The 23,588-nt window shown below is 40.6% G+C and overlaps 3 protein-coding genes across 4 annotated transcripts in view; 1 reads left to right on the top strand and 2 right to left on the bottom strand.

Annotated features, from left to right (window-relative positions):
• lpar6a (lysophosphatidic acid receptor 6a) lies at positions 1-2,750 on the bottom strand. The gene has a single exon (XM_030406735.1). The coding sequence runs from the start codon at positions 1,857-1,859 to the stop codon at positions 783-785; it is 1,077 nt and encodes a 358-aa protein (XP_030262595.1). The 5' UTR covers positions 1,860-2,750; the 3' UTR covers positions 1-782.
• Positions 2,751-9,695: 6,945 nt separating this feature from the next.
• Positions 9,696-20,374, bottom strand: rcbtb2 (regulator of chromosome condensation (RCC1) and BTB (POZ) domain containing protein 2). The gene is made up of 12 exons (XM_030403225.1): positions 20,126-20,374; positions 18,801-18,935; positions 17,673-17,823; positions 17,041-17,207; positions 16,790-16,948; positions 15,934-16,041; positions 15,697-15,839; positions 15,332-15,522; positions 14,475-14,601; positions 12,069-12,208; positions 11,827-11,957; positions 9,696-11,715 (listed from the first exon to the last, which is right to left on the bottom strand). The coding sequence occupies exons 2-12, from the start codon at positions 18,924-18,926 to the stop codon at positions 11,575-11,577; spliced, it is 1,584 nt and encodes a 527-aa protein (XP_030259085.1). The 5' UTR covers positions 18,927-18,935; positions 20,126-20,374; the 3' UTR covers positions 9,696-11,574.
• A 1,793-nt stretch (positions 20,375-22,167) lies between these two features.
• The window catches only part of fndc3a (fibronectin type III domain containing 3A), a 49,624-nt gene continuing 48,203 nt past the window's right edge, over positions 22,168-23,588 (top strand). The window contains exon 1 of one of the 2 annotated variants that reach the window (XM_030394707.1): positions 22,168-22,756. The gene's annotated coding sequence lies outside the window, so the exon portion shown is untranslated. The remainder of the gene's footprint in view (positions 22,757-23,588) is intronic. The other variant, XM_030394699.1, reaches the window with a different exon arrangement.

The following is a 23,588-nucleotide window of genomic DNA, read 5'->3' as shown; positions in this document are numbered from 1 at the left end:
TGGTGGTCTCGTGTGGTTTAATTGGTCACTGATGTGTCATCGTCATATTTGTTCAGCATTTCGAAATGATCTAAACTCTGTTGTCTTCGTCTGAATAACAAAAAGGCTTCAGGTGCAATTGCTAGTTTTAAACAGTACATGACTTTTATTCATAACTGTGGCAGGAGTGCAACTTCTGGAAGGCTGTCAGTGCATTGAATGGTCTATAAAGAGTCTAAAATGAAATGCTGCCAGAACAAAAAAGGCACTTCTGTGACCTATTTTTAATTCACACACACACAAACACACACACACACACACACACACACACACACACACACACACAAACAAAGCTCTGTACAATCTATAGCTTGATATAACTTTATGTTAATTTAATAGATACTACTCTAAAGTTAGCACCACAACTTACTGTGGAAATGTACACATATACAGGCACAAGTAGCATTCAATATCGTAACTGTCCTGCTGTTCAGTAATCACATTCCCTTCCAGGTCACTGACAGAGTAATTGTGCGTAACACAATTACAGTATATTCCGCAGGAAAAGGAAATTAGTAAGTAGTAATAATAAATCCACAGATGTGAACAAAGGGTCATGTAGCAGTAATACTGCAGAGCCGAGGCTGCCGACAACAGGTCCAGACATTTGCCCTGAGATGAAGACTGAGATCAGACAACACTTTCTTTGGCAGGTGCTTCATAAAGCACTCCAGCAAATCCATTCCTATTGTCTCAAGGAGGTTTGTCTTTTCTACTGAAGGATGGACTTAAATAATCCTCCGTTACACTGACGACTCATTGTGAAAGACTTTAGCTTTGAGGTTCCTCAGGCTGCACTGCAGGTTGGAGCTGGTTTCTGACTGCAGGGCCTCGGAGAACTTGACGTCAAACGAACGGTCGATCTGAGATTTCCTCTTGATGGAGTTCTGGATGGTCTCTGAGGTGAAGTAGTAAATGATGGGATCGAAGCAGCAGTTGGACACAGCGATGCAGAGGGCTATTGGGTAGATGGTTCGGACCACCGATTCCACGGAGCAGCCCTGTAAAGTTTTTGTGCGGACCAGAGCGTAGAAAACCAAGTTTACGTTGTAGGGGATGAAGCAGAAACAAAAAATGAAGAGATGCACGATTATCATGCGGAGGATCTTTGTTTTGTTCAGCTTCCCCCCGCGACTGATGGTTTGGGGGCGACGCAGGGTCTGCAACACCATGATGGAGCAACACAAGTTGAGCAGAAGAGGGATGATGAAGCCCACTGTCTCTATGAAGATCACCACCTTGGACAGGTGAGATTTCCACTGCTTGGAGGAGAAGTTCTCGAAGCAGTAAGTGGCGTTGTTCTTCTCGCGGGAGGTCGTGTCCAACAGGAACCCCGTGGGGAGGCTCCCTGACAGCACCAGCACCCACACACAAATGCACACTATCCGAGCGTTGCGCTTGGTCCTCAGCGCCCTCGAGCGAAAAGGGTGTACGATGGCTAAGAAGCGATCCACGCTGATACAGGTGAGGAAGAGTATGCTGCCGTACATGTTGGTGTAGAACAGCGAGACAGAGAACTTGCACAGCGTGCTTCCAAAAGGCCAGTTCTGGTTGATGAAGTAGAAGACCCTCAGAGGCAGCGTGAAGACGAACAGCAGGTCAGACACCACCAAGTTCATCATGTAGGTCGTGGTCTCATTCCTCAGCTTGAGAGAGCAGGTGAATATGTAAATGGCCACGACATTGGTGATCAGTCCCACCACAAACACAATGCTGAAGATAGTACTGTACAGCGGGTATTTGAAGCCATCGTTCTTGGGGCAGCCAGAGTTGTTTCCAGCCCCTTGAGTGAGTGAACTGAATGGGGTAGCGTTATACATTCTGACAGACAAAGAGTGGATGGATGAGGGGTGTCTGTTATGTAATAGCTATTTAATGAAAGGGCTTCCTTGAACAATGAACTCACCATGAATGGAGAGTAAAGCGCAGAACAGTCCTTGATGGTTCAGGCCATTTGCACAAAGGCTTCTTTCCAACACATGTGTCCCTGTTAGAGAGCAGTGCTGCACATGGCCAACATGGTTCCCTCCCCTGTCTTGATGTAGTTATTTTGGGGGTTACCTCATGTTGAAAAGACCCCTCCCAGGGGACAGAGATTCAGGCTGGAGTGTCCTCCCCTCCCCCTGCCCCGTCTCCCAACCAGGCTGCACCCCACAAGTTACTCACTCAGATGAATCAGTCACACAAACGTGTCTCCTTTTTCTCTGATGAAGTCCTCAACCACCACGAGCTGCAGAGTGCAAAAAAAGGAGAGATGGCATATCCACGTTCAGGTCCGTTAGAAAGATGCCCTCATGGCAGATTCCCTCCTCTTTGTCACAAGTCAGTCCTGTGTTTTTGTCCTCTTCAGCTCCAAAGCAACAAACTTGTCATTAGCTTTCCACCTCTTCACAGGATCCTCACCACAAATCACCAGGCGTCGTTCTTCCCAGGGACAGAACTGCCTGCTCTTCGTCTGTCTGTGTGTCACAATGTGAGTGTGTCTCACAGTTTGTCCTGAGGGTCTGTTTCCTGCCCACCCCCCTCACACCAACCTCTCTTTCTCCCTCTCTTTGCCAACTGAATGAATCACTCAGTCTCTACTTCTCCCTCTCTTTCCTCAGTTTGCTTCTCCCCCTGACAGCCTCGCACGCTTTGACTCAGCACTCATCCTGCTCAGACAGTTCCACTTCTCCTTTGTGCCGGTATCACAGACAGTTTTTGTACTTTGAGTGGAAGGCAGAGCAGCTGTAGTAAACTCCTCCCACTGGCCGCCCTCTGACTCCTCCCACTCCTTTGTCTGCTGTTACAGTTAAAGGAGGAATCAACACAAACCAGGCAGCAGCACTGTGAGGGAACTCAGCACAGTGTTACAGTGAGTGCTCATAATCTGCTCGAGTACTGCCGGTACTGCATAAACACCTTGATGCGTGGACACATTTAAAATAAATGTTTTGAGCTATTCTCACTCTTACTAGTGAGAGAGAAAAAGTTGAAAATGACTGTTATAAACAAGTGTTATACCACCAATATTCAGCTTATCTTGCAACTTTCCGTAAGAATGTGCTCTTATGAGGCCAAGAATATTTGTTTATATGATTTGTTTACTATAAAAACACTTTAAAACACAAAAATAACTTTTACCTTTTCATGATTTTTTGGGCTAAGCTGTGATCGTGTGATGAGTGAAGTTAAAGGCCATAAGATGTTTTTCGTTTTATTTGGTAGTTTTTTTTTGTTTTTAGTACCTCTCTAATCCAGTACAACTCCCAGAAAAGTATGTACAGGGTAAATTTACTCAAGTATTGTACTTCTGCTACTTTCTCACATTAATTTAACAGCTTTGTAACTTGGCTGATTGAGTTACCAGACCTATAAACCTGGAAAGAAGAAAATAAAAACAATAAATTAAAAATTGAAAAATCCACCCCATCTCAACCGGATGCATCACAAAAATGCTGGTCACATATTTAACTACAAGTAATATTTGTCCAATAATGTGATACGTGGTAATAATATAAAACTGACAGGGGACATTCTTCTGCGCAACAAGTCCTTTTACTTTTCAAACTTTAAATATATTTTACAGGGGAAAAAAAGTTAAGTAGACTTCTGTACTTTAAAGCAAAGTCACTTTGTTAGATTTGACAGTGTATGTATTCTCTAAACAGATGTGTAAAAAAGAAATGTACTTTTGTCTTGTGTACCTCTTTTGTCCACAGGGGCCGCCAGAATCAACACAAAATTAAACTTCCTTGTGGCTGCTTTAAGTTACATTTTGAATGCAGGCCTTGAAATATGAGTATTGTGTATTGTATTTTTTATAGATTACAATTTCAAGACTCTTCCACCACTATACATCATGACATAATATAACATTTAAAAAAAATCAAACAATGAATGTAATATTATTCCTTAAACCAACTGCTGTTTGATTTGTTATTTTGTCCATCAGTCAAGCTGTTAATAGAGACAAGAGGACAAAAGTGTCTCAGAGTTAAAACCCTGCAGGTGCCCGAGGTTGTTGCCTCCACATGTCTCAGGGGAGGTCCAAGAACATTGAACCGTCTCCTTGTAGTTTTTGACAGCCTGTGTGGGCAGCAGCTCTGCTAAAGAAGAACAGAGTTTTATTCTGCGAGGGACATTGGATGTGGGACCGAACAGAAAGCTTTCTCTATTCAGCCCGTGTCCGTCCATGCCCACAGCTTTCTCCTCTCAGTACTCTGTGAAATAGCATTCAACTTGTCCTGTAGCAGAAACTCCCCACTTGGCAGTCGGTAAAAACATTGGGGCCTCTGTTGTGAGTGAAGTAGCTTAGCACGGAGGAATGTGAAGTTTATAAATGATTAGTCTCAGACAACTTGAAAGTGCTTTCGGCTTCTTGATGGTCAGTTTGGCGCGAGAATACTGTAAATTGTTTGCATCTTTTTTTTTGTGCTGTAGGCTGGTACTGTGTCAAAAAGGAAGTGTACTACCTGGTTGGGTTTCCCGTCAGTAAACGAATGCCCGTGCGTCACGCTAAATCCGTCCTTTCAAGTTCACATCTGACTGAAAAGAAATGAGAGAACTTCTTCTGCTGCTGCATATTGGTTACAATAATATTTCCCTATTTGGAACTGACTCCGACAATATATGAGCGCATATGAGAACAACATATGAGCTCAGGCGCAGAAACATGCCACTAATCCAGAGATTGTTAATTTTGACTTCACAGAGTCACCGACAATAGTCAAACAAATGAAGGAAAATCGCGCAGAGAATCAAAGAGACAGTGTTTTATGGCCAGGGTGCCTCTCTTTGTCAGTCCGCCGCAAAACAAACATCATCAAGGCTAGAGTGAAATGTTCGAGAAAATAGAAAAACCTGTACTATTGTCTTTTCGCTCGCAAAATACTTCCATCCAGCACATAAAAACAAGCTCTTCACATGCAAGTATGTGGTCGCTAAACAAAAACATGTGCCTGAAATCCCTGGACTGTTAAATTTCTCACAATGCCAGGAAGCTGTCTGGCACCCCAAGGCCAAGACTGAAGGCTTTCAAGCACAAGAGAAAAAAAACCCTGAGAAAGATAGTAGGTGACATAATATTGTTGTGTAATGATCGTCACCTGCAGTCAGAAGTGTACTCTGACACAAGTTAGTAACAGAATCATGACTGCAAACTTGACAAATGAAAAAAAAATAGAGTTGAAACTTAACTAAAGGGACAATTCACGCTATAATCAAAAATTGTTTTGGTGTGAGTTGCAGAGTTTTGGAGATCTAGAATATAATGGAACTGGAAAAAATACTTTTGAAAAACCCATTCACTCCTATAAAAGTTGCTCAGTTGACTTCCCGGGTATGGAAGTACCTGGATCTTCTGTGTTGTGTGGCCCCTAGCGTGTGCAATAGAGACTTCTGCTGACCGAGCCGGCTAACTTCCGATTTAGCGCCCGGCTAACATGAACGGGGATAAAATAATTCAATCATGCGACTCTTCTAGACTTTCCAAATGGTGTTAAGACAAAATGGCTCACATTATGATCGTGAAATGAGTCATTTCGCTGGTAGGTGGATTTTGTTTCCTTTGGGCACAGCCGAGCTGACTTGAAACTCTCAAAGCAAGAAGGATTCTATAAGGACACATCCTCCTGCAGCGAACCTCTTTGTGTTCGGTCACTTCAACATGAAAAATGAACAGCCCAAATGAAAACTGCTGAACAAATGTCTAAACTTGGCAAAAGGACATTCTGGACTACAGACAGCTTCACTGGGACTGAAAGGGCTTCAAGAAGAGATCGTTCCATCATCGAAACTGTGAGATCATTTTAATGTGAGCCTGGGTGAGCCTGGCATGATCTATGAGTAATACAAAGATATAACTTTATTATCTTTAGCATCATCTTCGCTAGGGAAAGATGTTGTGTGTTTAATTTATCACTAAATGGAAACCAAACCAGCGCCCTGGCATTTTAAAAGGACAAGAACCTGCTGTGGGTTTTCTCAGCGTCGGCGTGCTCCCCCACACGGCCTTATCAACTCAAAGCTTTTGACTGCTTTGTAAAACAAATACTCCCCACCTACAAATACTTCACCCTCCCCCGCCGCAACCGCTGACTGCACTATTATAAAAAGATCGTTTACAGCACGTTTTACCAACTTAGCATGACTTGCTTTCACACAATTTTTTTGAACGTCAGTTTCTGTTGCCGGACTTAACCATCCTTGCGAAAGGTTAGGTTGTCAAGTGGTTGCCACCAGCTGTGATAGTGTGACTGTTATAGTTTCCACGTTCTTATTGCGTGTGTCACCATGGCAGAATGTGGTCCTGTAGACGCCCACTATTTCACGAAATACCACAGAAGTCATCCTGGGTATTTTGCCAGAAGTTTGTGTGTAATCAATTTGTCTCCGCCTCAAAACCACGCAAGATGCAGTCTCCAAACTTTACAGGTGTGTAGTTGAGATCAAAATGAAGGCCCAGTTTGGAGATAGGGTGGCCAAAGCAAGGGTGCTGAAAGTAGGGGAATAAGAAAGTGGACTTCACATGAAAGGGAAACCACACGTAGAATATTTAAGCCGCAGATATTTCTGCATCATTTAAGGGTTTCGATCGCAAATTATTTCTCTGTTTAAAAAGAGACGTATTGAACCTTTCTCCTCCATCTTCCAAACATAGTAAGTATCAGCCGAACAGTGGTACACCATAATTACTGAAGCACTTCATACTTCACTTCACTTCATACTACATTACTTAATAATCATAATTCAAAATGGCAAACTGTGGTCCTGAACATATATTATTCTGAAATTTGCCATTCTCCATAATGACTACATTTACTTTTGAGACCTGACATCATTTTATGTGAATACAATTGTACTTTTACTTGTTTAAATATATGTTTGCATGCCTTTCACTTGTAAGAGAGTATTTCTTCTCTGCAATAATATACTTTCACTTCAATGATCTAAGTACTTCTTCAAGGAAGCACTCAGAAGGAATGCTAATTGCTGGATGAATAAACAAATAGTGGATAACTGTTATTAAGTACCAAGGACTACACTAATAAAGTATTTTTAAAGTATTTGAGATCAGATTGGTTATGATCCATTAATTATGTGATTTTGTATCCTCATTGTTGAGGACCTACCTTGTACCTACAGTGCTGCATGTCTCTACATGCACCTAAAGCCAAAAGTCTGAGGTCAGAAGCTTTACTGAAACAGGTTTGTGCAGTTTCCTGGCACCACAGGCTCTAACTTCATGCTTGGAATTGAAAAACCTTGGCCGTCACTTTGTTTTTCTGGATAACTTGTGGTTTACATGGATTGAGAAATACTTCGCTAACCAGGAATAGCCGCGCACATGGTTTCATTTTCCTGCTTCATCATTTATTTACATGTTTCACAGCAAACAGTTATCCTGACCGAGCTGACTGTTTGACCACTGATTTCCATTTTTGTTGCAGGGGTGAAACAAGCTACGCTGCGTGCCTGAATAGCCGCACAGAGTGATATTCAAGTTATTTGTGAGAGAAAGACGAGCCAGCTTATGTTTGTTCACAGGTTTCAAACATACTGGAACACGAAAGCCGAAAAAAGTGAAGTAGCACGTTGGAGCCAGAAAATGATGTGCAAACAGGATGTGGTTTTTATCACGTTGGACTGATCTAGAGAGAGTGAGTGGATGAGCCCAGCCAAACTGGAGCCACAAGCTGGTACTACTGTGTGAAGACATGGTGACCTAATTGAAAGAGCGGACTGTAAACCGGAAAAAGCACAGGTTCCCGCATGTTAAATCATCGACACAGAGGCTATTTAGTAATTCAGAATCTTGAAATATAGAAAATGTTGGTGGAAAGTGGAAAATGCACACTTTACATGCGCATTTCCATTTTATCCTATTCATATTACACATTATTTGTGGAGGGAAATATTGGACTCCTTCTCCAGGGTCTTCTGCTTACATGAAATCTTACATCATTTTTACATTACTTTATTATTTTTACATTAAGTAATGTATTATCAGCTTATACATTTTTATGAACTACCCAACATCATATAAAGTTCGTCAACATAATGCAGAGCAGGATCAACATTTGAACGTTTCTCTCACGTGAAGACGAAAAATCAAGTTGAATTTTGAATCCGGAACCTCTGCTTATAATATAGTAATTTTTTTTATTGTCGTACCGCTGTTCTTAATTGAGCAAAGGATGAAAAAATATCCCTTACCACATCTTTTTTTAGGAAAATTAACGGGCTTTATTGTGACCGAATGAATCCATAATTTAGATCACAGGTTTTGTCACAGTGGAGGACGGTTTGAACGTGGCGGAGTGCCAGTTACGGTTGGCAGCTGTGTGCACTTCCTCCTGTTCCGAGTTCCAAACCGTTAAACGTGTGTGTCACTATGTACATACACACTGTATGTTTAGTTTTAGATGTCACCTATGCAACATTAACTTGACTGACAGCCTAAATCAGTTTGCTAAACTATCAAAAGGCCAGTGAAATTAGTTGGTTTTCTGGCAACCCTTTAAAGCGAAATTAAAGGACTTAAAAGGGTTAAAAGGCAACTAATTTCAGGTTTTGATTCATTTTTGCATTTAACAGTGTTCTAGATAAGTGTTACAGTTCCCCCAACTTTGGCAGCTCAGTCAGAAAACGTTACACCAAACAGTCTTCTACACTATCTATCACTGTGGGTGTTATGCTTCAAGCAAATATGGGCATACATAAATTATCATTTGTTTCGGGAGTTACCCTTGACTGGAACAGAGTAACTGAATTAGCATCTGTGAGCTGCTGATCTGGCTCTCATCACCATTTGTCCAAACATGCTGCTCTGATAGGGCTCAGCATACGGCGCTAACAATGTTGCGTTTCAGCCGAGAGCGTAGGAAAGTGAAATCAACCCACAATTCTCTCAGAGTCTCAAAAAACACACACTTTAAACTTCACAAATATAATATTCGCTCAACCATGATTAAAATGTATTATTTTGTGTGGTATCCCTGTTGTTCTGACTGAGAGATGCGACACTGTGAAGTTTTACTTCAGGAAACAAACGTACATACACACAGAATAGCAGAAGCTGCCTTTTGCTGGATGACGTTTGAAAGTGTGAGTTTTACATCTTAATGTGCAACCATGAGTCAGATTAGGTTACATCACACACATGTTCAAATCATTGCCTCCACTTCCTGCGTGGATGACACAACAATGGCACGGAACGACTTGCGTAAGAAGTATTTCACTTTAAATGTACTTGCATTTCATTCACCGGACAGGGGGGCACAAATTCCATGTCATATATGTGTTATTTGGGTTATTTGAAAAGAAAATGAGCACCTGCATTAGAGCAACTGTCATGTGCAGATAAGTGACTATCAGTTTGGATAAAACACTTGTTTTAACACCGGGTGGCTTGGAGTGAGAAAGGTGTGAAAACCTCAACGTGTACTGACTCATTTAGCGGCTTTCAGTGCGGACCTGCACGAGTGTGACAAGTTATTCAAGTGAAATACACTCCCCCCCCCAATGGAGCTGCTGTTGGTCTCACAGTTTGTGTTTATTGCTTGTAGAAAGCTGTACATTTTGAATAATTCCCTCAGTTATTCACACCGTGTATACACGTTTGTCACGGCTGTATTCCACAGGGCACCAATCAAAGCAATTACACATACAACACATTATGCAGTCATTCATTTTAATACACTTTAGATTATCAAATGTTACAATTAGTGCCACTGTCAGCAGTTTACAGCGTTTTCCATACAAAATGAGAAGACAGGCATTTAAGTAATTATCAAAACTTTCCAAAAAATACAATAATTGGCTTGTTAAAGTAAAAGCAGTTTGTTACATTCAACTTAATGTGGAATTATCTGGTAACTACATTTAAAGACCTTGTGGTCCTATAGACTTGGGCTTTCTTCAACACAGTCAGTTGGCAATTACACCAAGCCAGCACTACTTCATTAACGCAAGGTGCTACCAGGGGAGAGATATAAAGAAACACACAAAAGAGTCATAAGTGCTGCCAGCATGTTAACAATTAAAAAAAAAACCCACAATAGTCAACACAACTTCTGTAAACATACAAAATTGCAAGAAACACAACAGTAAATTTAGCTGCAATAGGAATCGATATGCGTTTCTGTGTCAGACACTGTGTCCAGCAGCTCAGAGTGTAACTCACTGCAGTCTGCTGATGGTTGCAAAAGCAAGTGTCAACAGCAAAACAGTGCGGATGTTAGTCAGTTCAAACATCAATCGGTAACCATAAGTCTGTATGGCAAAGGTGAAGAACTACAACATGAAGCAGAGTGGCAAAATTTTACATTAACTTATGCAAGAGAAATGATATTCTTATCGATCAGATACAAACTATAACTGCTCAGAAAAAAAAGAGTAAGACATAGGTTTCTAAAACACAAGAGCATTTTTGCATGTTCTTCCTAATTTAATACTACATCTCAAACCAGAAAGTGTGAGAATCAAGGCGTTAAAGAAAAGCAGCGGGTCTCACTAAGAACTTGGTATTTCACTTGTAAGGGTGTGGGTTTGCAAGACGCAGCATTGCACACTTCGGCAAGCTCTGGGATACTTTCAGCCCTTTCTCTGCATGCACGCTGTTATCTTGTTAATTTGTGTATTTGGTCTTACATCTACTTGCATTGCAAAGTGATAGTCTGCCTTGTTAGATGGAAAAAGGCTATGTAGGTAACATCTCGTGTTGGATGAAAGGATCTTTCTCAGGACTTTTTATGTTCATGTCCAGTATGTAGTAATTTTGTTAAATTTTTTTTTTGATTTTTTTATACCTAAAACATATTTTTTGTTTGAGTTGCAATAAGGTAGTTCTAGGCAACAAAACTTAGCGGTTAGGTTATGATTAGACCATGGTGTGGTGTGTGATTAAGATGATAAGTCAACATTCAGTTTTGGTTTCACACAGGACATGAACAATTAAAAATATCATCTCTGTTTAAAGTTATACGGGACAAGACACCGGATGCGAGGCCAAGAACATGTGCATCAGGCACTCAACACTCTGAAGCAAGAAGTTAGGCCCCTGGTGAAATACCAGGTTTTTATTGAGTCCCGCAAAGCAGCACATTGTGAAGGGGTCTATTGAGAGCTGATTTGTTTTTTTGCTGATTGCGGCTTCTCACAAGTGATCAGACATAATGTACCACTTTGTTTTTCTAACTACTAAAGGGCAGTGTGATAAAAACTGTGTGGAAAGCCCTGAACCTCATCCATCTGCTGACGAGCTTAAACAAACTAATCCGAGACCAAACATACTGCCAGTAACACGAAGACAACCACTGAGGCACATCTTGTCTATACAGCACTGTCTGCTTGTGACTGACCCGATATTTACGCCTCGTGGGACCACTGTGTTTGCATGAGTTAGAGGGTGAAACCTTAAACTGTTTGCCTCTCCAGTGTTAACATCCCCAGCGACAAGGCTTTGAAGTGCTGATCAGCTCGCTGTTTACTTTGGTCTAGGGTCGACTCTCAGGACCCCGCCGTGTTGAATCCGTCACTACAGGGGCGCTCTAGTCAGTTTTTGAAGGCCCCGTAGCGGCTGGCTTTACTAATGAAGTTCTTGAGCAGGTCGTGGTCCATGTCTGCAAAGGCCTGGGTCTGCGTGACAGCTGTGAGGTGGTTGACGCAAAACTTGAAGCAGAACTCCTCCAGATCCTAAAAATGAAGAGGGCTGTCTGGTCAGTGCTGAGGAGTACAACTGACTAGCTACTGAAAGGGTCCCCACCACCATGGTGCCTGACTGTGTGTCAGGGGTTATAAGCTTACCCGCGCCTCATACTTGACAGCAGCAGAGAGCAAAGTGATGGCGTTCTCCTCAGAGATGCCTCTCTTGATTGTTTCCTGGCACAACCTCTTCAGCCTCGTCTCTCGGTAGAACGTAGCCAAGTCTAACAGCCCTGAACACACAAGAACAAAACACAGATGAGTGTGTTTAGGACTTCTGCGCCTGCTTATGTCAACATGTACTCTCAGTTTGTAAAAGGACTGTGGCGCTGTGGTAAGCTTACCAATAGCATCCTCTGGTGGCAGGTTAATAGTGTCTGTGTAGAGGTACTCCAGGAAGGCTCTGTACACCAGGTATGAGAACTGGTGTATTTCAATGTTGTCCTCATCCGTTTCATTCAGCAGTGCCCGAAAATGCTCACACCTGGAGAGGAAGGCAAGGGAGCATAGTATTGGTGTGACACCTCACCAGTTAATTCAGATGTGTCTAACCTACTTTCCAAGAAATCCAACCAAGGTTTCTGAGTAATTTGTTGTCAGATTTTTATTATAGCTGTGATGTAACGCAGTGCAGTCTGCACTTCCAGGAAAATTGCATTACCACCCAGTAAAAATTGAATTTGCAAAAAAGGAATAATGAGACATCATGTTCACTGTGACCGATCACACAACACAAGCAGGTTTCAAAAGCCTGGTAACCAATTTTCATACTGGATGGAAATCAATGGAAACTGTGACTGCCCGTAAAGAAGGATCAACATCTGCAACAATATGAAACACTACAGCAGAGTGTTCACAGGTATCAGTAAATGTAATATTTTTAAACATATTTTTTAACCAATGTCAGAATGTTTTTGACAAATATGTGCTTTTTCTCATTTTAGCATTGCAGGTAAGGCTAAGAGTAGTATATGTGTCGTCTTGTGCAGGAGAAGGTTAAATGTAGGAATATGGTTACTAGAGTGAGTTCATCTACATTTTGCCAACAAGTGCAAGTACAAAGTAAAAATGATCAAGACCTCACAAATTCTAATTTAAGATTACTCAATGACTTTCAAATCTTAATACTTTTAGGACATTCTATGACTTTTAAAGAACCTGCAGATATATATCATATATAATTTGGCATTAATATGAAGTATTAAGTGCTAATCACTTTTGATTAGAAGTCAAGGAGCTAAAACCTGCTAAAATGATTGCTTTGCTCTTTTTTATAATGCAAACTGATACACTGAGAATTATTTCTTCAATTCTATTCCATTATATAAAGCGTAACATTAGTATGGTAGGTTTTCTTTTGCAGCTGACTGGGTTTGTAATCGATACTGTTCACTAAATATTTGACAGTGATTTAAATCATGTTGTCTTTCCTGTACGCTTCCCCATATCTGTATCCCACGACTACATTAGTCTATATCCCTGAACAAATACACTGAAACTGTTTCGGTTGTATTGTGTCAAAGTTAAGATGAAACATATTCATTTATTCTTGTGATCTAACTTAAGATTCAGTCTTAATGCCATAATACACTTCCTCAGAGTCACTCTGCCAACAGCTACACCCCACAGTATTTTTCCGTGTTTTTTCCTTATGGCCCTCTGCATTTTAAATACTGATTACCATTTTTCCCCAAATTGCCCAAACTGCTGGCTCAAAACACTGCCCCTCTATCATTTCTTCTAAGTGCATCCCAGACGTATCATTTGCATGTGATCTTGCCAAAGCAGGCGTTTTGCACCGTTGCATATTCGTGTGAGCATGTGCACTAAGGTTGACGTCGCAGACAGCCTGGCTCCTTCCTACTGACAGTGTAAAAGAGCAAGGGACTGGAATGCAGATACTTTGAATCCAAGTGTGGTTATAAAAAGAAAAGCGGAAAACAATAGGTCTGCCTTTGCTTCCTCATGACATTAACAGGAAAGACGAGGAAATGCTGTCTAACAGATGGCGTTTAAATATAGGCAGCACAGCATTCAGTAGGGATATGTTAAATGAATTATCACAGAAAGATGGCTCAGTGCTTTTGCCGTCATGACAGCAGCACAATTATCCAAATTATGTTTGTCTAGATTTTATGTTTCAATAATTAACAAACAATTTTGCAACATCAAATTTTAGTTTCTGTTCCCCTAAAAATCCCAGTGTGGTCTACCAAGCGCCTTCATGGCTCGTACCAAGTACAACCTAAATACACTCATGTGACCAAAATGAAAGTCAGGATGGAGAAGTAGGCTGCTCTGGAGAGGAAGAAAAGGAAATCATCTTTTAAAAACACAATCAAGTAAAGAAGATTCGAGTACAGTGACTCCGGAGCAGAGACAGAAACCTGGAGACACTGTTTCATTTCCTATTTAAGGATCATCATGTGCATCATGTGTTCCAAAAGGAATTCTTAATTTGGTTTGTGTAAATAAGAACCACATAGTCTGCACCTCATCAGACATACACCAGCTTCTCAAAGTGACGTGTGATTGTTTGGGAACTCTGTTGCTTTGGTTGGTTTTCCTATGCTCCCATTTCATTTTCAAGAAGTCTATATTGCACTAAAACACATTTTAGTTAATAGTTTATATAGTTAATATAAATCTGCAGTGTCAAGTAAATCATCACATTATTCAACTAAACATTTGTGATTTTTTCTCGCAGTTCACATGTTGACTCTGGACTCAGAGCTTCCTCGTCTCTGTACCTGATTTTCAGCAGAGCTTTGTGAACATGGATACACTTCCCATCAACCAAGAACTTCAGGTCTGAGATCTCTGGGCTGTCAAACTCCTTCTTCAACGACTGGGCAACGGTTAGATAGTCGTCGCCATCTAGCAAAAATAAAGAAAATAGAAGTAAATAAGGAAAAAAACAACCCAAAATGTTCTGTGACGTGATGCTGATGATGCGGCATGATTCCTTGAAACTGTATAAATGATATGTTTTACAGTCCTGTAACATTTTCCATTTTTCATGGAAAATATCTAGCAACACTTATACTGAGGGAATGCCAATACATTCTTTTATTAAAATCCCCAAATTACAGTTAAAAATTATACCTTTTGACTCTACATTACACATTGTAAGATGAAAATTCTAGGGGATTGCAAGTTTAATTGTAGTCAATTTTTGTTCCTCTAACTACACAGATTGACTGTTTTAACTGCACATTATCATTACAACTGCTGGCCTTTTGTACTTTTTTCCTTCTCCTTTGGAATCAATAATGTATCCATCTTCTACTTCTGCAAAAGTAAAAACTAATAAATACCGTCTATTGTTAAAAAAATAACATTTAAACTGATCAGAATTATATCATCATACTCTACAAAATGGAGCATGCAAATACATTATGTAGGACGAGGACAGGAAACAGAGTTTCCTGTTTATTTCTTAGAGCATTTCCAGGAATTTGTACCTATGACACTCTACGGTCCTACTGCAATATATGTATGATTAGTTCTGAGTATAGGCTAAATGGGGTGTCAAATGGTTCATAAAAGACTGTGTATGAAGTCTAGAAAAATTCCTCTACAGTTTTAGAAATCTTTCAACTCTTACCTACTGACAGGAGGTGCCACGTGACTGCGGGTGTTGCGAAGCAAGCAAACACATCATCCGTGCCGGTGAAATGGGTGAGGTGGGGGCTGGCAACAGCCTGACCTCGACACTGACCCCACATCAGAACCTGCCCACTCTGGGTCTTGGCTGCTGACGTGTGGCTAGTGTGACATGCAGCCACCTCCACCATCCTGGTGACAAAAACAGAACCTCAGAGTATGACTAATATAATGCTTTCATATGCAGACTGTATGTTGAAATATGTCTAATATGGTAGCATTCTATCACAGATCTCAGGATCTTGTTCTGTGGTGGCAGATAGGGTTCACTGCTTATTGTCACCAGCATTAAAACAAAGTACCAACCTCTCCTTGTCTGTGTTTATTAGAGTGGGGAGAGCTTGGTTACTCTTATTGCCTGTTCCCAACTGCCCATACGAGTTGGCTCCCCAGGCGTAAACAAACCCCTCGTCTGTAAGTGCCAATGTATGTGCGTATCCACAGGCCACCTGCATATGGAAGGAAGAGTATAATCAAGCTGGACATGTTGACTCAAAGAAGAATCAAATGCATTATGAGATTCATCTTATTCTAGGCTCTAACCTGGACGATGTTGACACCTTGGAGAGCAGCAATCCTGCAAGGCGTCTGCTGATTTCCATTGTTGCCCAAACCAAGCTGTCCATTGCAATTGTAGCCCCAACCATAGATCTATAAACAGGGGACGAATTCAGATGATGTTGACACTTTATCAAGGCAATATTGAGAGATACTTTTCTGTATGTCTGGGCTGAACTGTTTTCAGTTCTACTAGCTTTTGTCAGAATTTATTTTAAGTATAATTCAGAAGAGGGAAAATAGCTCCTAGATGAAACTGCTTACAACAATGTCTGTGGATTGTCTTCAGTAAACCTGGTCATGATTTCTGGAAAGTCACTCACAACTGTTGATTTTTTTCAAATGTATTTTTGGCACTTTTAGTGCCATGCAACAACTTCCACTACATTAAAGAGCAGGTAGATATCTCTACACCTGATAACCTCAAAACTTTGCAACTCACACAATCTAGACGGATAAATAGCACTAGAGCCAAGAGAGAAGTATGAATTTAGATTTTGGGGTGAAATGTCCCTTTAAATTCCGTACAATATCAGACAAAGCAGCGGACTAATTAAGTCTTTCAGTGGGTATATGTATATTCTGAGATATCCCTATTGCAAAACACGGATTAAATGAACACTGCGATCTTGGTGGAGAAAACACCTAAAAATGTTGGTCACATCGGTAGATTTAAATCGTGGTAGAAATGAGTATGAAATTATCTGCACCTTCTGAAGAAAAAGAAGAAGGTAAAATTACAAATGATGAGCTATGCCTCTAACATACAAAGAGTTGACCTACTGAGAGCATTGATTCACTCGCTGGTGTTAAACATTATCAGATTGTTGTGACCCATTACCTCTCCATTGTCCAGCACAGCCATAGAGCAGAGCTGACCACAGGCTATGTTAACCACTACTTTGTTCTGCAGGCAGCTGCTGACCCGGCGTGGCGTTGGCTGGTTGGCAGTAGACCCGGACCCTACTTGGCCTGAGTTGTTGTAACCCCATGCGTACACCTGAACACAGACATAATGTTCCAAGCATCCAAATAAATACAGAGATTAAACAGAAAGAAACTCCAGAAAGGACACAACTGATGATAGGTTACCTCTCCATCAGTTGTGAGGGCAATAGTGTGGTGGGAGCCACAGGCTACTTCTGTCACTCTCTTGCTGAGGAGGTTAGTAGACACGAGGGCAGGAGTCAATCCATGGTTGGTGGTCCCATTGCCCAGTTGGCTGTAGCCATTGTGGCCCCAAGCAAAAACCTCTCCGTCTAGACAGCAGCAGGCAAACTTTCATTCAGGTTGTCTCAGTGGTTAATGTTTTATCAGTAGGTAAGAGAGAGTTGACTTCACTAACACAGATTTGACCAGCAAAGGTAACAATAACTGTCTTCTGCTGGATTCAAATTTAGTTTACCCACAAATAACAAAAAGACCCAAAATGCACTCAACCCTTGATGTCACTATTAACTATCACAAGGCTAAATTCCTTATTAACTCAGATAGCTTTTATTTTGTTCACAGTAATATGAAGTTATTAGACTCAATTAAATATTTCTTTAAATCTTTGCACCGTTTTATTTTTGATAATGTGTTGGCATGGAGGACACAGCATCATCATAAAACCAGATGGTAGACATTTGCATGTATCATGCTGTTGTTTGTGATGTCATCCATGTGTCTCCTGAGGACATTTTCCCTTTAGGGAAAAATCTAAGTTTTCATAACAGGTTTACCTGCAGTAGCGATAACCACATGTGGTCCAGTTCCATAGCTTAGGGACACAATCTTCTTTCCACACAAGACATCAATCCGGCGCGGCTCAATCGTGCTTTGAAGGTCTCCGAGCCCTAAACAGCCGCTGCAGTTGGTGCCCAGAGCAAAGACCTGTGAAGACCAAGCATCACTGATGAAATGGGACTGGTATTAATAAATGATACATAAAATGGCATATCAAAATGCTCACGATAAATACTGGCACCCCAGTACAAGTCAACTATTTGGAAAGACAACATACAGGGAGGAGAATAAATGTTAGTAACAATTTGTTTGCTGGATTTTAATTATAATTTGATGTAACAGAGTTGTCAGAGCTGCAAAATATATGTTAATAGATTATTTTCGTATTATATTCCATTTCCCCAATACCCCCTAAATATATTTTCATTATTGTTAATCTCTGTATTATTTTTTGACTAACTATCGTCTATCATGTCTCTAAAGTAAAAAAAAGGACAAATGTTTCTCATCTTCCTATTGCAAATAAGGTTTTGACAAGTAATTCTGTGTCAGCTGTTTGAGTAATTCAATGACTAATAATCTCACAACTTTTCACACCCAAATAAAACTTCTCCTGCAACCATATTGTAAACTTTTGTGAGTTTATGTTTAAATACATATTTCTGCATCTAATTTCCCAGAATTTCTGTGAGCTGTAAGGTAATACCCACTAAAGAAACAACTATGCATGCAGGCAAGATGGAAAGTAATTTACCCCGCCATTTAAAGGAAATCCCCCCACAAAACCTTTTTTCAAACACCACAAATGACTGCTTGAAAACATAAACTGTTTGGGCCACCGGGACAAACACATGAGCAAAGGAGGCCAGAGGAAGCATGCTCTACACCTTTCAACAGGATAAAAATGGAGCTTGCTCGGGTATTAGCTAAAGATAGCCTCATTCTATCTGCTTATCCCCTCGTCTGGAACTGCACTCTACATCCACCAGAGAGTGAGAGGCCTGCAGCATTTTGATATCCACTTCCAAATGCAAGATAATCAAACCAACATAATAAAAGGAGAGACTATCAAGTCTTGCAATACATCTTGATGTAAACAAAAGGATTAAAAGCCTAAGGGTTACCTCATCATTAACTGTGACATAGAGGGCTTCATTTGCAGCGCTGCCAAAGACACAAGCCTGCCGGATAAGCCGCAGTTCCTCAGGAGGAAGGAGTGCAAACACTGGCCACTTCCCCACGTCCAGCATACTACTCAGCTGTGAAATGAGGACAGAACACAGACAGCTGTGAATATGAGTCATACAGAGATTATGATTCAAAACAAATATTGTTTTCAAAATGGGAAAATGTAGGAGAAGGCTTCGATGGAAGAAAGAATAGAATTCTTTGAAGGGTGATATTCACAAAGTACAATTCTGAGTCACAGTCAAAAAGGAAGATGGTAGAGGTGTAACGCTGAAGCAGTAATGTCGTCAGGTTAGTAATTCTTGATTGCAAACAAAGCACTACTGCTGTTGTACTTTCTTAGAGAACTAATAAGTAAGCCAAAAGGAGACTGCATTGTCCAGCCTGCAGCAACAAATACATATAGTACAAACTGAAGCTAGATTACCCAGAAGGCTTTGCATGTCTCAGAATCGCCCAGCACATACAGCAACTGGGCACAGTTTGGTAAAGAGATTAAAACTATATACATGTCGCCTGAGGTAAACCCATTAAGTGTGTTGTTTACCTGCAGAATGAGTGAGTCCGGGTTATATCACCTCCTCGTGTGTCTTTACTCTATTAATCCTGATACAATATCTCAAGCACAATGGCCAAACCATGACTCAAGGAAGTACTTTTCCTTCTAACTTACATCATCATGGTCTCACAGGGGTGATACCAGTCCACACGAATGCTATAAAATGGGTTACTTGGGCCGTCTGTATTTAATGGAGATTAAATATCAGTTGGGTTTTTCAGATCACTATATATGCTAATAAAACCTACTTGTCTCATCGTGTTAAATATGACTGACATTATGTAGCAATTCTCAGCTGTAATGGCCTGTTTTATTCATGTTTTATAAGTTACTGTTATATCTGGAAAGACTAGCCTACGCCCCAGTTTCTCCCAGTGAGCAATATGAAGTTGCACTTAATTTGCACCCGCTTTATGGAAGCCAGCCCTCCCTAACTGTAACACCGCTGCAACGACATGTCCAACACTTCAACTCAACAAAAATACGAATAAACAGTGCCAAAGAAAACTGTTCCACTGCGTTGCAACGGCGGACTTACAGCCTATGTTTAAGAGCTAGCAACACTAAATGTGCTAATGTAGCATCTAGCAGCTTCACTATCAAACTATACGACAAGGAACTGCATTAGCAAGCTAATGTTCATGGAGTTAAGAAGTGCTGCTGTTGCTGGGACTCACTGCTGGTGCAAACTGTTGACGTTACCTTGCTGTTGTTTCTAGCTAGTGTGTCGTCCGCGATGACGTTTTCTTATCAATGAAAAGCGAGACATTAAAACAATGTCAGCCAACATATTTGGCGAATTAAGCCGCTGGCGAATTCATCTTTGAAGTTTGGAATAGGTCTAGCTTCACATCGGTTGCTGTGGTTGCACCTTGTTGTAGTTAGCTTCGATCGCTAAACTGCCAACGGAGGAAAACACACCACCAACGCGCCTTACTTCCTGTAGTAAGATGGTGCGTTCACAGAGTGTCGGAGCTGGCGACTTCTAATGTTATTATTGGCACACACACACAAAAATATAACTAAATTCAACAAAAATATTAAAGGCTTTCCCAGCAAGAGTCATTACTATAACGTTTACCATAACTAGCTATAAGTAATAGACATGGTTCTTTTTTTGAAGCATTGATCTATATTGACATAGCGCTAAACAGATAAATGCGCAATTTTCGTTTTATTTAAAAAAAATTTATAAAACAATCCACTGATATATCACTGTTACATTTGGTTATAAAATATGCGTGTATATTAGCTTTACAATTCATAAAACAAAAATATAGAAGTACAGAATTACAATTAAGTGACACTAATCAGCATTTTTCATTTGTAAACTCACAGTACTGATTGACTGGTTGAATAGAAAAAAAATATATACAAGTTAATTTTTAAATACTTGTATTGATTCTAGCATCGTTACACCTTAAATGTTAGATAAGATAACTTGTATAAAGTCTTAACAAAAAATAATGTAAAATATTGTCAACATTGTAAAAAATAAAATAAGAACACACACACACACACACACACACACACACACACACACACACACACACACACACACACACATTTACTAATATACTGTGTTTATGTATCCTCAGATGCATTAGATGTAGGTGGTTACCTTAATTACAATTTCTTTTAATTCTGGATTTAAATACCTCTGAGTATATTCCCCCATATCCATCCTGTAAACATCTTATATCTACTTTCATGATCAGTTCGTTGGTAAGCCTTCATTAGGTCCAGCAGGTGGAGCCATGGCATCCTAGACTTGGTGCATATCAGTGTATGACACATTGCACCTGTTTATGCCAAAGCTTTGCAGGCCCTCATTTCACATGCTCATATTTTTCCTGGAGATAAAAATCAAATGGGTTTGAAAAGTATAACGCATGCCTTAATACAGACTGCGAAGTTTATATTTTCAAATGTATAGGCTACATTTACATGTTCACTGGCACCTTTGGATGAACAAATGGCAGCTCAATATATTGTAGACTTACTAGAAGTAGGTCTGTTTTTCTTGGGCAAAGTAAAAAAATTCTAATTGAAATATGAAATATGTTATTTTAATTTTACTCATTACAATAATATCCTTTCACCCACTGCTGTCAACATACACATTGTGCACATAAGGAGTATTTTTGACTAAAGGTTGTGTTTTAAGAAATGTTCTGTTGAACACACACAACAAAGCAATTCTGTAATGAATGTGTGTGTTGCTGTTGTTGTGGATCTACTGTGTTGTGACTGATGGATCGTCTGTGTTGTTACCTGCCCAACCTCAATACTAAAGTTCCTGATCACTCTGTAATAATGAGGTAGAGCCGTAGAAACTAACCACCATACCACAAGAATACCATCTTTCTACCTTTCATAACACAATGTCACGCGGAAGATACATTATAATTTCATAAGTCCTAGACAGATAGACCTAAATATAGTTTCCGTGCAGGAAATACATGAATGAACAATTTCAGTGGTACCCTTTAAAGGCCATATGACACTGTTAAGGTGGACCGGAAATGTCCAAAAAGAGGCCGGTCACGGCTCAGCCTTGTCCGGGGTATCTGTGACTTGGCAGAGCAAGACTGAGCCTGGCAAAGTCTCCTACACGTGAAACAACCGTTCACTGCTCGTTTCATCACACACACATGATTCTCTGCGGCTGACTTGAGCGACAAACCGATCACAGACACGTCAACCTTAAGGTCTTCCTTAAAATAATGAAAATGTAGGTAGACACATCAAATTCAGTGTAACTGCACTCGATACGGGCCACGTCAGTGATACTCCCAAAATTCAAACAATGTGACAGTATTATAAATGTCTCACTAAGCTATCTTGGAATTTGGGATTCGTCATGATTTGCTAGAATACGCATGCGCATTGCGCACAGAGCCCTGTAAGCGATGGCGAAATTCCTGACTTTTATGCAAGGAGCAGGGTTGGATGGAAAGTTATCTCGATAAAATTGGCAGTTAGGCTAACATTATCGGTACTTGGCATCGTCACTGTCGCTCTCTAAACTTCGGCCTGTTTTAGGTGTAGTCAGTAACGGGCGATCGTCGTTCTTATAACGAGTAAAGCACATCTTCATCTTGCTAACTATTAGCTAGGTAGCATTAGGTAGCTGACGCTAGCATGTCACATATTGCTGTGTCTTGTGTTTATCGTGGTAGCTAGCAAGTTAGCCGTCTCAGGTGTTGCAGAAAGTAGCTGGTCGTCGGAGCTTGCTGACGTTAAACATTTCGGGAAGAGCTGCATAAGAAGAATCATCACTGTGCACCAAGACTGCTGCTGCTGTGTCGACTGACTGACTGAGTGAGTAACGTAAGCTGCGCTATTGATAATAACTCACTTGTTTTGCTGACAGTCTAACGTTACCTTATATTAACTTTGTCTCCTCAGGGGACTTGAAATTAGAGGTTGTAAGAAGTTTTATTGCTGTAGGATAACGAATATCATGACAACGCCAAGCACAGACACAGACACACACGTACACCAACACACATACACACACACACACACACACCTGTAGCCAGAGTAAACAATTGTCTTAGCTGCAGGGAAGCTAGCTTAGGTAACGTAATGTAGAAGGAATATGGCCTCAGAACACTGACTTTGGTAATTTTAATGTTTTGGTATTTATAATGTGACACGTTGCATACTATTAGGTAATATTAAAGGCAGAAATAAGGTTAGCTAGTTGGGTGACGGTGAGGGGAAGGCAGTACATGCACTAAATGGATAACCAGCTGTTACACCGAGTGAAGCTGACTGCCACGGGCCATGGAAATATTTCTGCTGGTGTTTCATCTTAATTAGCACATTGTGTTAAAAACCCGAATAAATGAATACATCGACAGTCGTCATTTGAAAGTAAACAAGCGACCAAAATGTTCCAAGTCATTTTTACAAGTGAGGCCTTATTGCTTCCTCATCATTGTTATGACTTTAGATGCCTTTGTCTGATACTTACCAATGAGGAATAAGCAGAAGTATTTGCTGGACAGAACATCATATTATTCTCGCCATTCAGGGTGTTCCCCCCCCCCCCTTCACCAAAACTGTTACTGAGAAACAGCTGTTGTTTCCTTATCGACTGCTCGACTAGCCACAGTCAAATATGATGTACAGTCAGGGCAACAGCAGATGTTACCAC

The sequence above is a fragment of the Sparus aurata genome, chromosome 2 (genome assembly GCF_900880675.1).
Source record: "Sparus aurata chromosome 2, fSpaAur1.1, whole genome shotgun sequence".
Taxonomy (NCBI): domain Eukaryota; kingdom Metazoa; phylum Chordata; class Actinopteri; order Spariformes; family Sparidae; genus Sparus; species Sparus aurata.
Note: the sequence above shows the minus strand (reverse complement) of the source record. Positions and strands in the feature narration are given on the sequence as shown.

Coding starts and splice junctions, on each gene's coding strand:
- rcbtb2 (XM_030403225.1), bottom strand. CDS start 18,926: ATGCTGGACGTGGGGAAGTGGCCAGTGTTTGCACTCCTTCCTCCTGAG. Junction 17,208..17,672: donor TGTGGTTATCGCTACTGCAG/GTAAACCTGTTA, acceptor GCTGCTGTCTAG/ACGGAGAGGTTTTTGCTTGG. Junction 14,602..15,331: donor GTGGCACCTCCTGTCAGTAG/GTAAGAGTTGAA, acceptor TATTTTTGCTAG/ATGGCGACGACTATCTAACC.
- lpar6a (XM_030406735.1), bottom strand. CDS start 1,859: ATGTATAACGCTACCCCATTCAGTTCACTCACTCAAGGGGCTGGAAAC.